General features: G+C 37.2%; 1 protein-coding gene across 6 annotated transcripts; it reads left to right on the top strand.

Moving 5' to 3' along the window:
* Nucleotides 1-1,062: 1,062 nt before the first annotated feature.
* On the top strand, nt 1,063-16,556 carry rilpl1 (Rab interacting lysosomal protein-like 1). Of its 6 annotated transcripts, XM_030149909.1 has the most exons (10): nt 1,063-1,642; nt 4,616-4,763; nt 6,548-6,666; nt 6,822-7,067; nt 8,310-8,483; nt 9,107-9,157; nt 9,249-9,403; nt 10,006-10,110; nt 12,187-12,274; nt 13,936-14,074. In XM_030149909.1, exons 1-10 carry the CDS (start codon nt 1,355-1,357, stop codon nt 13,939-13,941), a joined length of 1,380 nt encoding a protein of 459 aa, XP_030005769.1. In that variant the 5' UTR covers nt 1,063-1,354; the 3' UTR covers nt 13,942-14,074. The 6 variants fall into 6 exon arrangements, with proteins under 6 accessions (XP_030005769.1, XP_030005768.1, XP_030005770.1 ...); XM_030149908.1 differs by lacking the exon at nt 12,187-12,274 and having other exon boundaries at nt 13,936-16,556; XM_030149910.1 differs by lacking the exon at nt 13,936-14,074 and having other exon boundaries at nt 12,187-12,280.
* Nucleotides 16,557-17,274: the final 718 nt, after the last annotated feature.

Raw genomic sequence — 17,274 nt, 5'->3', positions numbered from 1 at the left:
AGAATAGAATAGAATAGAATAGAATAGAATAGAATAGAATTTATTGTCATTGTGTGTTCAGTGACATTAGGAGTGCTACTCCAGTCAGCACAAACAATATGAATAAAAAAACAATACATCAGAAAATAAGAATAGAGCAAATATAAAATTACAAAATCAAAACCAAAAAAAAGTAAAATAAGAAAATGGCAAATAAAATTGAACAAAAGTAAACTAAGAATAGAACTAAAAGTGAATTTATATTGCTGTTTCATTCATGCACTGAATATATTTTATAGCTGTATGTGATTGAAACTGATATTTGAACAATGTTATACACTGTTGGGTAATTTAATCTAAGGACATACATCATATTCCATCTGTCTTGTAAGAATAATCTATCTATCTATCTATCTATCTATCTATCTATCTATCTATCTATCTATCTATCTATCTATCTATCTATCTATCTATCTATCTATCTATCTATCTATCAATCAATCTATCAATCTATCTATCTATCTATCTATCTATCTATCTATCTATCTATCTATCTATCTATCTATCTATCTGTCTGTCTGTCTGTCTGTCTGTCTGTCTGTCTGTCTAGTGTTTCTGACTTCAGACAAACTCATGTTTTCAGTTTAGCACTTTTGATATTACAGGCTTTCATTGGAGAAGAAGCGGATGAGAAATCAGGTGAACTAAATCTGTCAGATGGATGGATGGATGGATGGATGGATGGATGGATAGATAGATAGATAGATAGATAGATAGATAGATAGATAGATAGATAGATAGATAGATAGATAGATAGATAGATAGATAGATAGATAGATAGATAGATAGATAGATAGATAGATTCGTGTGCACTAAATAATATATATTTTTTATGTGACATATTGATAATATTTATCTAGTACATGTTGTGTTTTAATAGGGTGTTTGTGTGTCATACTGATCATTTCCTTCCTGTTACTTGTTCTATTGCTCAGAGCTTTTCTAAGTATAATCATTGTGTCGCTGATGTGTGTTTTATTTCGACATGTGTGTGCGGATGTGTGCGGTGACAGTGTTGTACTTGTCGGTAGCTTCTACAGAGGGGACAGTAGAGGCAGGACAGCGATGGGACATCGATATTTATCCCAAACAAATGCAGCTATAGCCTGAACCCAAACGTCGATCATGGACATGTGAGAATTACACTTTCTGCGCCTCTTTACGCACCACTTGGACGTAGGTTTTGCGCGTAAAGACAAACCGGTGGAACTTGGCGTAAACTGTTTTTTCCAGCGGGAGGAAGTTTGCTGTGACGAAGGAAACATAATAGGAAAGTAGGGAGGGCCAGAACAGCCCGGCGGCAGCAGGAGCAGACATGGAGGAGTCCGGGTCGGCCCTGGAGAAGAATGTGGCGGACCTGACGGTGATGGACGTCTATGACATCGCGGCCGTGGTGGGCCAGGAGTTCGAGCGGATCATAGACCAGTACGGCTGCGAGGCTCTGTCCAGACTGATGCCCAAAGTGGTGCGGGTCCTGGAGATCCTGGAGGTGATGGTGAGCCGCAGCAGCATCAGCCCCGAGACCGAGGAGCTGCGGCTGGAGCTGGACAAGCTGCGGCTGGAGAGGATAGACCGGCTGGAGAAGGAGAAGAAGCACAGAAAGGTGTCAGCCACAGGCCTGCGTCTGCACCACAGGCTCACATGGAGCAAAACACAACATTATCTGGATGGAAAGTGTCCTCTAATACAGGGGTGTCAAGCATAAGGCCCGCGGCCCGAAACCGGCCGGACAAAGGGTCAAATCTGGCCCATGAGAAGAATTTATGAAATGCAAAATTCACACTGAAGATGTCCTCCTCAGACCCAGGAATGCATTTGTGTCCTCTGTAGGGGACAAGAGTTTCACAGCTTGTGTAAATCTGTTAAACCCTCTGATACTTTAGTTTAGGGTCTAATCTCAAGTGGGAAGGACCAGTAAAATACCATAAATAATCACAACGTCAAATTTTTCTTGTTGTTACTTGAAAATGTGTATATTGTATAGATTTTTGTGAATGTTTATATTACATCCTTCTGAGACCCAGGAAGTAAAAGTTTTGGCTTTTAACATTAAATAATATCCTTGATTGGAAACAGCAGGATGCAACAGTTTTCAGATGCATTTTGTATTCTTCATTTCTAATGGGATGTCCTTTACAGTGGGCAGCATTTTTAATTACCTCTGCCAAAGAGGTTATGTTTTTGCCGGTGTTGGTTTGTCTGTCTGTCTGTCCGTGTGTAAGATAACTCAAAAAGTTATGGACGGATTTGGATGAAAATTTCAGGAAATGTTGATACTGGCACAAGGAACAAATGATTAAATTTTGGTGATGATTTGGGGTGGGGGGGTGCTGATCTGCCTTGGCAGAGGTCTGCGCTCTCTGAGTGCTTTTCTATTTTTTTTTAAGTAATGGTGTGAAACTCTTGCCCCCCAACAGTGGACACATATGCATTATAGGGTCTCATGAGGATATTTACAACCTGTCCTGTCACAAAAAATATGAATAACCTGAACAACCATGACCAACCTGAAATGTCTTAAGAGAACTAAGTGTAATTTTAACAATGTTATGCCTGTTATTACATATTTTGTGTAATTGATTGGCACGTGTAAATGATAAGCTGAGACATAATATTTTCAAAACTACACTTATTTTCTTAAGAAATGTCAGGTTTTTTGTGGTTGTTCACGTTATTCATATTTTTTAACAGATCGTTTGCAGATGTAAACATTTTCAGAATGTAATTTAACTTTTTTCACCCTAAAACATAGAGAACAGTTTGTAGTTGACATTATTTATTGCTTATGATGTTATTATTTATCTGGTATGACCTACTCAAGATCATATTGGGCTGAATGTGGCCCCTGAACTAAAATGAGTTTGACACCCTTGATCTAATACTTAACTTAGCTGTTTGTTTTGGTTCTGCAGCCACTGGAAAATGTAAGACTCTTAAGTAATGTGCAGTAATTTCCAATTAGTCATCACATTATTATGTTGGTTTAAGATTTCACAATTCAAAACACAGGAAACCGTGCCAACTTCCTTCAGTTCCCCAAAAATTAGGCCAATAGAGATGAGAAGTCACAGTATGCTGTAAAGAAATAAACCAGGCATGATCTCTGATATGATCTTGTTAATATTACTTTTAGAGTCACAGACTGATTGTAGGAATATTATGTAGATGTAATCCAGGATAACACCTCAGCAGCCTGAAGCTCAGCCTGCTACACGCTGCAAAAAAAAAACAAAACAAAACAGCCCATATGCCAGTTTCTCGTGACAGTGACTGGTTGACTGATTAACCATGGGCCTTGTGACTCTGATACAGTGGACGTTTATGGAGGCGATGGCTGTTTCTGCGCTGACAGAGCACATGAGTCTAAAGTAATACAATTTTAGCATGTAAACTGACATGTTGAGGTTGGAAAAGTAAGCCACAGGGTTGTTTTGGATGAGTCATTCCTCTATTTCAGGGGTGTTAAACATGTGGCCCGGGGGCCAAATCTGGCCCGCCATAGGGTCCAGTCTGGCCCGTTGGATGAATTTGTGAAATGCAAAAATTACTGATATTAACAATCATTTTATTTCAGGTTCCACATTCAGACAAATTCAATCTCAACTAGGTCAGACCAGTAAAATACTGTCATAATAACCTATAAATAATGGCAACTCCAAAGTTTCTCCTTGAAAATGTAAATATTTTCGTGTAATTTTACTGTATTTACACTAAAACAAACTATCATTTCTCAAAAATCATGAATAACCTGAAGAAATATGAACAACCTGAAATGTGTTAAGAAGTGCAATTTAAAAATATTATGTCGGTTACTAAATGTTTTGTGTATTTGTAGATCAGCTGTGATCTGTAAGTTTTAATGCACATGTGTAAATGATAAACTGAAGCAGAATATCATAAAAATTGCACCTTTTTTTCTTAAGAAATGTTAGTTTGTTTATGTTATTCACATTGTTTCAAAGGATAGTTTGTAGATGTAAACATTTTCATGATGTAATTTTTGACCTTTTTCACTCTAAAACATAAAAGAAAGTTTAGAGATGACATTTTTTATGTATCATTATGTTATTATTTCACTGGTCCGGCCCACTTGGGGTCAAACTTGCTTGAATGTGGCCCCTGAACTAAATGAGTTTGACCCCCCTGCTCTATTTGGTTATGTTTAACCAGACATATTCAGTCTGTGCCTCTGCAAACATGGTAAAAGGCATCACCTGAAACATGCTCAGTTTAACACAGAATCAGATTTTGAGGCACAGGTGAGCTTTTATTCACATTGGGACATGTGATAAATGAAAGGGAAAGTAGATGCTTTCATGTAAACACAGTTCACTGGGGGGTCAGGGCATATGTGTGAAATTGATGTAAATCTGGCCTTTATTGTCACCAGTCAACACAGTAAAACATTAAATATGGCTTTCTTATAATATATTGACAGAAAACATACATAGAATATAGAAGAGGAATAAAGACATGGGCCACAGTAATAATCAGTGTATTTGTAGTAGATGCATAGGTCGGTGATAATACATAAATATATGATGTATCTTGTATGTAATTTACTGTCTGACTGCAGGAGTTGGAGCTGGTGGAGGACGTTTGGCGAGGAGAAGCCCAGGACCTGCTCTCCCAGATCGCTCAGCTGCAGGAAGAGAACAAAACCCTCCTCACTAACCTTTCCATCAAAGACCCCATAAGTGAGGAGGACCTGCAGAGGCATGAAGGTGAGGGTCTGCGCTCAAAACACACAGTGTGAAAGCAGAGGTCACTGTATTTAGATGATAGGGACTGGGGAGATGAATCAGTTTATGGGAGAAAATCTGAAATTAGGTATGACTGGAGGTTTGTTCTACAGTCAGAATATATTCAACACTCCAATATTAGGAATATTATTATGATGTTATGTCAAATTAAAGGTTTAATGTGGAATATCACCAAGTCAATACCTCTTCATCCTTAGTGGCCACAAAAATGTAATCCTTCATTAGAGCCTGTGTTTGTTTTGTCTGGTCTGGGTTTCAAAGTTAAGAGGATAATAGCTCTGGTCCCCATCCAAACGTAGTAGGTAAAGTAATATACCTTAACACTAATGCTACAGACGCGCTAATCTGAATGTTTCTGTTGCAATACTGAGACACTGATATCTGGTACTGATCTGATACCACTGTTTAATTCATAAGTAATAAACCTCACTGTGTGGAAGAAACTGGGCACATATGTCTGAGACTTGACTTTAAACATTGTTTTCTGACTTTGTAGAACAAAAAGTGTCAAGTATCTATGTAGACATTTCCTGATTTTTACAGTAATAAATAATTATGCACTTTGTTGTTAGTGAGGTGATTTTTTTTTTTTTTTTTTTTTTTTTTGAGGATGATTTGTTTTGTAGAAAACTTAATATACATATGTGAACCACACTGGTCTACAAGCAAATTGTTGCAAGAATACAAGTGGTGAAACAGCTGTAGCTTTAAGACACGGTAATAGATTAAAATGTGAAATTATATGAGTAAATGAGAGAAAACATTTTAATCCAAATGAATGTTTGTCTCTTAGCTACGGGTTCTGCTTCAAAACACCTTCTGTACATTAGATTACATTCATGTTTCACATTCTTGACCAATTTATATGTCTGCTATATAATTGTACATAAACTTATATATACATGTAATAACACATACATTGTCATTTTCAGTCTACCAACCAGCAATTCTGTCATTAGTTCTCTAATTCATCTGATCAAATTATGGAAGATTAAGGACGTTTAAGCTCCAAAGCCAATGATTTCCAAAAAAGAAAAAGAAAAAACATTGTAGACCATGTTATAGGCCATTATTACTTATTAGAAGCTGGAGATTATTATTGTTTTCTCAGTGTACATCATTTAGACTGGCAGTGACATAGTATGTGCATGTATCGCACAAGTATCTGATATTGGTATCAAATTAGGCCATTTTTAACTGATGATACCTGCTATAAAATGAGCAAAAAAATGATAAGAAAAAAATTTAAGGAAGAAAAAAACACAGCGGTTGTCAAACACTAATTAAAACATAACTGCAAATATTATTTTCTGTTTCTCTAATTAGATCCCCTTAAATATTCCACAGTGGATGTTTAAATAAAATAAATAATTTTAGTGTATGTTGTCTATGCTGTATGTGTATTTTTCTCTCATTCTGTTTATATTCTGCCATGCACACACACACACACACACACACACACACACACACAAAGAGTTCCTTCTCTGTGTGTGACAGACTCTTCTCTCTGCATCAGAGGCTCTTTCGTGGTTTCACACAGAGGCCACAGTCACCCCCCACCACTGCCACCCACCCACCCACCACTGTGGACAGACCAGCCTCAGTGTATTCGCACACCTGCATACGTGCAAAAACAAACCACGGTTCACTCTGTACAACTCTGTCTCATGATTGTATGCCCCACTGAAGAATACAAATTATTTCTGATCAAAATGCCCCCTGTTTTTTTGTTTCTGTGTTTACAGGTATGTCAGAGAGGGAAAGACAAGTGATGAAGAAGCTCAAAGAAGTGGTGGACAAACAGAGAGATGAGATTCGAGCCAAGGACCGTGAGCTTACGCTGAAAAACGAGGACATAGAAGCAGTAAGGAGACGTACACTGTCTGGGCTGTTGTGTACTTAAAGCAGCAAAACAGAGCAATACACACTTATAGTTTTTACTTTTTATTTTATTTATTTATTTATTTATTTTCACTTGGACACTGTTTCACTCTCCTTGATGTTTTTCTCTGCGTGCAGCTCCAACAACAGCAGTCTCGCCTCATGAAAATCAACCATGACCTGCGCCATAAAATCTCAGTGGTGGAAGCCCAGGGAAAGGCACTTATCGAGCAGAAGGTGGAACTGGAGGCCAGTGCTCAGGCGCGGGGACAGGAAGTCGGCGCTCTTCGGCAGGAAGTAACACGTTTAAGGGAACGACTGCAAGGGGATGTTCCTGCCCAGGAGCCTGAGGAATCCCCGCCTCAGCCCCCCTCACCTGCAGAGGTAATACAGACTCCAGACAGGATGTGAGGATGCGTGCAGAAAGTAACCTACAGTATATAGAAACAGCTGTTTAAATGAAGTGTATTTGTTTTTTAACTTCTGAATGAACAGGAGTGATGTAAACCCTTTGGAAATTTACAAACCATCCAACAGTAATGCATTAAAATCATAAAAATAAGAACAAGAATTACCACATAATTAAGGATTTTAATGCAATCTTGTTAGCACAGATGTTGTAAAATCAGCTGAAAATTAAGAAACTGAGACTAAACAACTAGTTCCTCTTATGTAGAATGAGTTCTTAGTAAATGTTACTACTAAGTGTCAATGTTGCTTTGACGGTTGAGCTGATTAACAAAGCTAATGCTAATAATAATGTTAAGACTGTTAAAATCATTTATGTGTATTTTGTTCCTAGACATTTCATTATGGTGTTTAATAATTATGAAAATAGAAAATGTTGAAATTACATTTCACAAAATAAAAACTATACCTTACATAACAGAGTACTATGCTAAAAAGTGCTAGGCTAACTACTCAAGTAGCAGTTTCAGTGTAATTGTATGATGCTTCATTGAGTTTATACTCTGTAAAAATATTAGACAATCATTAGGTTTATGGCAACACATTGCATATTTACAGGAAATAAGTAAATGCCATTACAAACAAAAAGTTCAGGAAAAAATACATTTCCATTAAATGTGACCCCTCTTTGCACCTAACATGTCCTAAGTGCCTTTGGTTCAGACAACATTTAATCTTCCAGTGTTCAACAAATAAATGTCAAATGTTTGTCATTGTCATAGGAACGGAAGTCACACTAGACCTTGCCTGTAATAGCCATTTAGTTCAGATTTATTTGTGTTTTTAATACTATGCGCATACTTCCTGTAGTTTGTTGTTGTATTTTAACACAGATACAGGAAGATAAATTTGAAGCCATTACAATAATGTAAAATAATAATAAAGTTAAAGGAGGACTAAGACTTCTGCGTAGGACCGCGTTTCCCATCAGCTGATTTGCATATTCATATCATATTCATATCATATTCATATTCATATTCATAAATGCTAGCTTATATTCCTTAAGTTTTAATAGTCTAACTTCATTTAATTTGGGAGTACCTATCAGCTGTCTTAAAATGATGTAGTAGTGGGCTTATGAAGGACTTTGCATTAACATTACCAGACGCATCAGTGGTTTGGTTTGGTAAACAGATGAACTGTCTTTTACTCCACTAGCCTGGTAAAGCTGCCATGGTGGCAGTGGCTGAGGGCTGGTCATGCAGACCTGATCCCCCTGAGTCGATGTCAGGAGGGTTTGACCCTGCCCCGTGCCCCCTGCCTGGTTCCCTCAGTACTGAAGGACATGATTATGGGGATGAGGAAGCTGAGGACGAAGCTGTGTTGCTTTGGGTAATGCAGAAGTGCTAGTTAGTGACTCGTTGTGGTGTGTGAATCTAACTCCAGACCTGCCTGCACTCCTCCCAGCCCAGAAAGAAACCTCGTAGGTAGACTTCAAAAAATTAGTAGACTAACATGGATGTAAGAACTTGTAGCTGAAAGACATAGTACGTAGTGACCCCAGTCTCTGCTGCTCAAGTGTTTTATGGCCCTGGAGAAGTGGAGAAGCGACTTTAGTATGAGTGTTTGAGGACTAACAGTGTTGGCAGGATTGTTCAGTCTTCAGCCAACTGGGTGAGACTTTAGTGGATGACTGCACTGATGACCTCTCTAAATATAGATGCACTGACACCTCAGCCTCTAACAGCATGAAGTTTTCCCTTCATGCATTTTGATCTTTAAACACAAACAGAAATGTTAGATTAACACAGTGTACAGGTCATAACACTGTAAGAATAATGCTACAGGTCTGTTTTTTGCTCAGTGCATGAATGACTTCAGATGCATGAGTTTTGGGTGTTTGTAAAAGCATAAAAAATGGATCAGGTAAAAGAAAAGGCAGGATTTTAATTTAAAAGGAGGGAAGTGCGAACAAATGTATTGGAACAAGGCCTGAGTCCAATCTTTGTCACCAGGAGGCGATGTGTGATGAAGACATGCCTGCTGTGTTCCAATATTTTACCAAGGTATCCTCACCTCCTTCCCGCCTTCCTTCTTTCGGCCCCTTTTTTCTGTGTGTTTTTTTTCTCTCGTTTTGATGCATTTCTCTCTTAACAGGAGGCGCTGTGTGAGGAGGAGGCAGGAAACATCGACCCAAAGGACCCCAACCGACCCCGGTTCACCCTGCAGGAGCTGAGGGACGTCCTCCATGAGAGGAACGAGCTCAAGGCCAAAGTCTTTCTGCTGCAGGAGGAGCTTGCCTACTACAAGAGGTACTCACAAGCAGTGTAGTGCAAGTTACTTCCAAATGGTAATACATTACAGATTACTTGTTACCATTATTTAAATGTAATTCTTTACCTTACAATATTATTGAAATGTGTTACATGACACCTGTATTACTTCTGAGTTACATACAGACTCTCATCATAAATGGCACATGTGCAGTAGAACCCCCCCCCAACATTTTACATGTTCAAACAGGGGGCGCAGAGCAGAGGACACTGGTACATAAATCCGAAATTGATAAAGAATTCTAACTAGTCATAGAAATGTTAGCTTACCTAAGCTTAGTTAATAGTAAAGTTAATAATATATTTTGTTGAAAGTCACTTTTTTCCTATTTTTTCTGATTTGATATAATAATGTTTGATTTTACTCTGAGTTTTTATGAACATCTACATGATGAGCAAATTAAATATAGGAAAATGCCTGATTTATATAAAAAAATGGCAAAATGCAGAGGATTACATTATAATAAATGGTGATAAATAACTTGGGAAAGACAAAAAATCTTTTGAAACAAAAATAGTTGTGGGTCTTTAAAGGTTAATTTAATGATAACATCTTCATGATGATTGTTTTGTTTTTGCAGCGAGGAGACAGAAGAAGAGAGTATGCCTCCAACTCCCTCTCCCTCGCCTGAACTGAGGAGTCGCTCCCGCTCGTCTGCTCAGCCAGAGTCAGGAATCAAACGCCTGTACGTTGAGCTCATATGTCTGCAAATACAATCACTCACTCACTCCTGTAGAATCTCACACAATTTCCTCTTCAGCTTTGTGGCTTGTCAAAATGTCGCTCAGTGAGTTGGCTTTGCATGTGCGAATGAGGCCCATTAATGGCCCCAGGGCCCTCTGGGGTCCATACAAATGACACCTTGTCTCAAGCTTGCCCTTCTTCACTTGCAGTAACAGGTGTTGGGGACTTTGTTGGTCAGTTGTAGCTGTGTTCTGAGTTCATTCTGATCTGATAAGTAAACGTTATTACCAGATGTAAGCAACTGTGAGAGACATCTTATAAATGTTTTGCTGTGAATATTACATTACAGGCCTTACAAAGGTTAGAAAATGTCATTACACTTGATCATTTCACTTTTCCACCAAAACTGAGAATATAATCTGGTTTAGCTGCACTCTTCAAAGTATTTCTGGCTAATATGAGTGGAAAGAGGCAATACACCCATTTCCTGTGTTTGTTTAGGCTGTAAAAACAAAGTGGAGATAGCAACAGATTAAATGACTCAAATTCTGGACCTTCTGCACTGCTCTGATGTCACAAAGAGAGAAACTGACTGAAGTTTTAGATGTAACTGATGTCAGACATCAGACAGAATCTAAATGTGTCTGTTGGTATAAAACCGTTTAGTTCTTGACCATCTTGAGGATTACTTTGCTTTGAATTCTGGGCAAATTAAGACTTTTTACAAAGTAAAAAAAAGGCACTTGAGATGACTGGAGATTCTTTTTGAAGAATGTTGATGGTTATGAAGTCATAAGTATGATGATACATATATATATTTTTAGAATAGTAGTAGTGAAATGTATAAAAAAGACACATGCTGTGCAGAACACTAATGGGACTAAAATAGCAACACTTTTGAACACAAATTGATAGTAAGATTGTACACAGTCACTTAAAGAAATCTATGTTGTCCTAATATTTCATAATACATGTGTATCACTGTGTAGACATAATATGTAATGTAGAATATGAAGCACAGCCGTAGCTCTCTGCATTTGCACATAATGGTTGCATGAGCATGAGCAGTGTAGATGAAAGATGCCTTGCTTCACCTTTTTCTTTCTGCACCATCAAAGATGTTCACCATTCTCAGTGCATGGTTAATGGTTTGGTGTATTTTGTCCTGGTGCCAGAAACACATTCATTAGCTGAGTGCATCTGCACATCCCATTTCTAGAAAATTTGGGACATTTTACACTAAAATCTGATTTGTTGATTTGGTTGAACTTCTAGATGTGTTAAAACAGGTGGAAAATGATTATCCAAGTTGTTTTGAAGAAAAAGGAAAAACAACTGGAGCCTACAGATCCATTCAGAGCCTACTGAAGAAGAAAGTAGTGTTGAAAGACCAGTTTGTTTGTTTGTTTGCACTATTAAAAGGCTCTGAATTGATCAGTGTGCTCTAGCTGTTTTCATTTTTCTTTCTCCTTTGCTGGTTTCTGCTGGAGGAGTTTTCTACATCCAGACTGTTATCAGTGGAAGTTGCCGAACCAGCATCTGTAGGGGTCTGTGAGTGCATCAGAGTCCACATAGCTGATCTGCACATCGATATGAGACATTTGAACTTTTATAGACATATGCTGTCATCAGTCTGTGGTTATTTCAGCAGGACAATGTGTTCCATCAACATGGTTTCATAGCTCCAGGGTATGTGTGCTGGACTGTCGTACCTGTAGTCCACATCTGTCTCCTTTTGGAGAATTAAATAATGACCACCACAGACCGTTATTACAGCAGTTAAAGTCTCAGAAACAGCAAGAATGGACAGGTGTTCTGCTTGAAAAAGTACAGGGAAAACCTTTTATCAATTCTAAATGTCTCATTTTTTCTAGAAATGGTGTTGGTCTTTCATTTGTATCCAAGGCACTTAAACTGCCTTAGTCACAGTCACTACTTTGATTTAGTTTCATTTTCAACTTTGCATGAGGTTTGGGTCAACTAGACGTCAAAGGTTGATGTGGTCCTTGTTTGTCTCCCTCCCCTCTCTTTGTGTCTCTTCCTGTTTTATGTATGTGTCTTTACTTCTATGTAACAGGATCTTCACAGCCATTATGCCGATGGTGGCGGCTGGTTTGATCCCAGATGACCCCACTTTACAGCCAATCAGACGCCTCATGTCGCTTGTATGACTCTATCTTTACATCCGATTGGCCTTCCGTAGCTAACTGCCTCCATCGCTTGCATGTGCCGGCTGCTTTGTATTCTCCGTTTGTGTAGTATTCTGATTGGCTGATTGTGGGGCTGTCTTAATCATCAGTGGAATGATTATGGATCATTAACATCAGCCAGTCAGAATAGAAGTGTAGTATGTTGTCTCTTCCCTCACTGACCGCAGTAACCATTTATTTATCTTTGCACCTGCGCTAAAATCCACAAAAATAATTAGGTGGAATTTAATCAGTCTTAGCTCATTGTTGATCAATAGTGAGCTTTACTCATGTTTAACTGTATTACCTGCACTCATCAGTTTACTTACAAAGTCATTTTTTTAATAAACATAAATTCTAAGAAAAAAATAGTTTCAGCAATGGCTTAACCCTTAAAGACCCATGATTATTTTGTCACAGCTTCCAAATCTTTTTTTTTTTTAGTCTTTCCCAAGTGATTTACCACCATTTATTATAACATTCTCTGCATTTTACATTTTTCACTGAAAATCTAGTATTTTCCTATATGGTATTTAATTTACAGATCATGTACAGGGTGGGGAAGCAAAATTTACAATATTTTGTGGCAGGGATTGAAAGACAGTGTATGACCAATTAGTTTATTGAAAGTTGTGAGAATTTATTTGCCCCAAGAAAATGTACATAATAGAAAATGTTTTTATTCTATGTGTCCTCCTTCTTTCTCAATAACTGCCTTCACACGCTTCCTGAAACTTGTGCAAGTGTTCCTCAAATATTCGGGTGACAACTTCTCCCATTCTTCTTTAATAGTATCTTCCAGACTTTCTCGTAATAGTTTTGCTCATAGTCATTCTCTTCTTCACATTATAAACTGTCTTTATGGACACTCCAACTATTTTTGAAATCTCCTTTGGTGTGACGAGTGCATTCAGCAAATCACACACTCTTTGACGTTTGCTTCCCTGATTTCTCATATGGGCAAAAGTTTCTGAAAAGGTATGGATAATAGTGTTAGGTATGATTATGACATCAATATATGTTTGGTTTCAAAACAATTGGCGTAGTGCCTGCTGAGAAAAAACAACTAAATGTTCATTGTAAATTTTGCTTCCCCACCCTGTAGATGTTCATAAAAGCTTAGAGTAAATTAAAAAAAAGTATTGGATCAAATGAGGAAAAAGTGACTTTTTCAACAAAATATATCATTAACTGAACATAAAAACAAGTGTGTACAACCACTGTCATTTGTCAAACTATATGCCTTTTACTGATGAATGAATATTGTAGAAGATGACAGTGTTTCCACGTTCACTACAGAGACTCTGAATGTCCAAATCATATCTGATGATAATGAAAACCTGAAAAACTTCATTTTACCTGGATTATTTACATATACTAATAGAATCTTTGGATCAACAGTTGTTAATCATTTTAGATGTGTGGATGCTTTTGGTTAGTAGTGGATTTTTTTATGGGTCTTTATGGGTTAATGTACAAGAATAAAATAATAAAATGCATCACTTTTTTTCACTGGAAATGGTAGTTGGCTGTAGCTCTACCACTGCTTTTAGTATAACTGATATTCACGTGTAACTGTAAACCACCATCAGCTCACACTTCCATTGCTGTGTCTTCTGTCCCTTCTTGTGTCTCAGGTTTAGTTTCTTCTCCCGTGATAAGCAGCGGAGCTCCCAGCAGAATGCGCACTTTGACGGAGGCCTCAGCTCATGGCCGGGGAAGGATGACGTATACACAGAACAAGCCCAGGAGGCGTTACAGCACATGTAGTCACTGGACAGAACTGGTCAAGGTTACCCAAACGCCAAAACTCTTTAACACTTCATGTTCATCACTTGAGGCATTCATGTGGCCACTATCCTCCCAAACACTAGTGACTCACACTGCAACCGCATTATTGTGTGTTTGAGGTGAGAAAACTGACTGATGGAAGAGTGAGAGAAGCACCACACATGAGGCTCCAGGTTGATTCAAATAATCCAAAATGGTTATTTAGACTGACAAGAACCACATAGCTCAATGAGTGACGGCACATACAGAGAGAATACGTTGGTGACTGAAGTTTTTACAGATGTAAAGGGAGGACAGAAGGTAAACTAAAGTTGTAAGATGGAAAGTGGAAAGTTGGTGAATTCACTGTGAATCCAAAAGAAATACTGAGTGAAAATTGAAGACAAAGGCATATATAATATCACTTTTAGAAAACATGAAGGGTTTTATTTTTCGAAGGATTTACGGTTTGTACATAAAGAAACCTGCAAAGTAAAAAAAAAAAAAAAAAAAAAAACAGTTAAAAGCAAACCTGCAAATACAACATGCAGCCATTGTAGATTTAAATTTTCTAATTTTGAGGATTTATACTTTTGTGCTCAATTAAAGGTCCAGTGTGTATGATTCAGAGGATTTAGTAGAATTTATTTGCAGCAATGGAATGTAATATTCATAATTATGTTTTCATTAATGTATAATCACATGGAAATGAGAATTGTTGTGTTTTTATTACCTTAAAATAAGCTGTTTATGTCCTGCCATGTTTCTGCAGTAGCTCAGAATAGACTTCCTCCCCACCTTTTTTATTTTTAGCATTTTGACCTCCAGAGTTAAAAGTGTGGACCAGAGTTAATATTGCCTTAACTAAAAATTCCACACAGACAAAACTGTCATTGAAGGTGGGTGGATATTCACTCGGTAGTTTCACCTTTAGATGTCACTAAATATCAAACACTGAACCTTTAATTTAGCCCCTCATCACCAGTACTGTCAAAAATAAAACTGATGCAGCTACATGAGAATTTTGAGAATGTCAGACAAAATACAGTAACTTAAAATCAGGATTTATCTTTTATCTTTCATTATCTATTAGTGCCATAACAAATACTCCACATCACAAGCAAACCTACAGTTTTACGACAACAGCGCTGAACCAAAACAGGTTCTAGTTCATCACCATCCACTTTGGTAATGAACAAACATTTCTCATCACAAACACATGCTTGTAAAAGAAGATGTATTATATCTTCTGTTAGGTATCTTATAGCCTTTAAACACTCCAGCTCACATTTTTAATGCAAACTAGCTAACTTGAAGAGCTATTTTCCTCTGTGAGACTTGTGTTTTGGGTAGAACACACTGACATCAGTTGTTTTTTCCAGTTATTTAATCTTGAAAATGGCAGGTTTAAATTGATAATGCAAGTATATTCAACATCAGACACGTTTGCAATAAAAATAATAGGAAGCATGCACCCTCCTTGCTATTTAAATGTTATTATGCCATAAAATTAATAGTTTTTCGGATGATAAACTCAAACGAACCAAAGATCATTTGGAAAAGGGTGGCATTAATCCTCTGCAAAGCTATGAGTGTTTTAAACCAAGCACAACAACATAAAACATTTCCTAAGTGTTATTTTGCTTTGTTCACCTACATATTTCATGCTCCAAATATCTGCTAACTCTGAAAACCCATCAATATGCATACAAAGAACAGATCTAAATACCAGCCTTTGCACAGTCGTGTTGCAACTACTACTTAAATATGGTTCAATTTCATAACAGAATTAAAACGTACCATTATATAAATAAACCATGCAGTTTCCTCTTAGTGTTATGATTATAGAACAATGTAACACATCAGCAGAGCTCCACACTTATTTTAGAAACAGTTAAAAGTAGATTTTTATCATCAAAGTGCCAGGTGTGGTTTACATTCTTTTACAAACTGCTTTTTTCACATAAGCTGCTTCTGTTTTAAAGCTTGTGTTGTGCCTTCACACTTTAGCACCAGCTGATGGCAGCGAATAGCTCAGATGTGACCGGGTGTACTTTAATAGTAGTGGCACTTTATCTCTATTTATACTGATCCAGTGAGGTGGAATAAATGACAAAACACTGTAATGAGAAGGACTGAGAGGCTGAAAATGCCTGTTTGTCATTGAGCAGCTTGTGTGTCACTCATTCATGGATACAAAGATACTGGACTGGTTTCAGGAAGGATCCGATTCTACGTGATATGTGGAAATTAAAGGGATCTGGACAATTTCTATAAGAAGAATTCAAGGAGTATTTACTATTTAAAGGGAAATACAGTAAGATATTATGTAAGTCAATTGTTTACCATTCCTCATGTGTTTCCCTCAGTCTTCCATGAACCCAATTAAAATGTTTATTTAAAAGATATAATAAACCAATCAGTGTTTTTAAGTGAGCTGGCTTTTATTGAAACATGTCTCCTTAATAATAAAAACCTCTCAAGTTAATGACTCTTTTTCTTTGACACTGTTAAATGTACATGTCTCCATTCACAAAGACAGGGTTATGATATTTTGTTTGGGTCTTAAAATAAATAGGTACAAAATGATCATCTTGTTCTGATAATCATATGGTACAGCGTCTGAGTCTGGTGCCAAAGGTTGGTGTTTTACTGATGAGATGAAAAAAATCCGAGCCAGTGAAGTCCTGTTACCAGGTCCATTGTATGAAGTAGAGCAGGGGTGTCTAACTCAGTTTAGTTCAGGGGCCACATTCAGCCTAATATGATCCCCAGTGAGCCGGACCAGTAAAATAATAAGTTTAAAAAGTAAAATTACATTATGTAAATGTTTACATTTACAAAGTTTCTTTAAAAATGTGACTAATATGAACAATCTGAAATTTCTTAAGAAAAATAAGTGCAATTTCAACAATATTATGCCTCATTTTATTGTTTACTTATGTGCATTACAACTTACAGATCACAGTGGATCTACAAAGACCCAAAACATTTACTAACAGGCAGAATGTTGCTAAAATTGCACTTACATTTCTTAAGACATTTTAGGCTGTTTCTATTTTTTCAGGTTTGTCACTTTTTTGTGAAAGGATAGTTATAAATGTACACATTTTCCTGTAATTTGTACTTTTTTTACTCTAAAACAATGATTAGAGTTGTCATTATTTATAGATTATTATGTTATTATTTTACTGGTTCAACCCACT

Source organism: Sphaeramia orbicularis, chromosome 12 (assembly GCF_902148855.1).
Source record: "Sphaeramia orbicularis chromosome 12, fSphaOr1.1, whole genome shotgun sequence".
Lineage (NCBI taxonomy): Eukaryota > Metazoa > Chordata > Actinopteri > Kurtiformes > Apogonidae > Sphaeramia > Sphaeramia orbicularis.
The sequence above is the reverse complement of the archived record's forward strand: the minus strand, read 5'-3'. Positions and strand labels throughout refer to the sequence as shown.

Excerpts from the sequence above, each read along its gene's own strand:
- rilpl1 (XM_030149908.1), top strand. The coding sequence starts at position 1,355 with ATGGAGGAGTCCGGGTCGGCCCTGGAGAAGAATGTGGCGGACCTGACG. Across the intron at positions 6,667-6,821 it reads AAAACGAGGACATAGAAGCA|CTCCAACAACAGCAGTCTCG; the intron begins GTAAGGAGACGT and ends CTCTGCGTGCAG. Across the intron at positions 9,404-10,005 it reads GAGCTTGCCTACTACAAGAG|CGAGGAGACAGAAGAAGAGA; the intron begins GTACTCACAAGC and ends TTGTTTTTGCAG.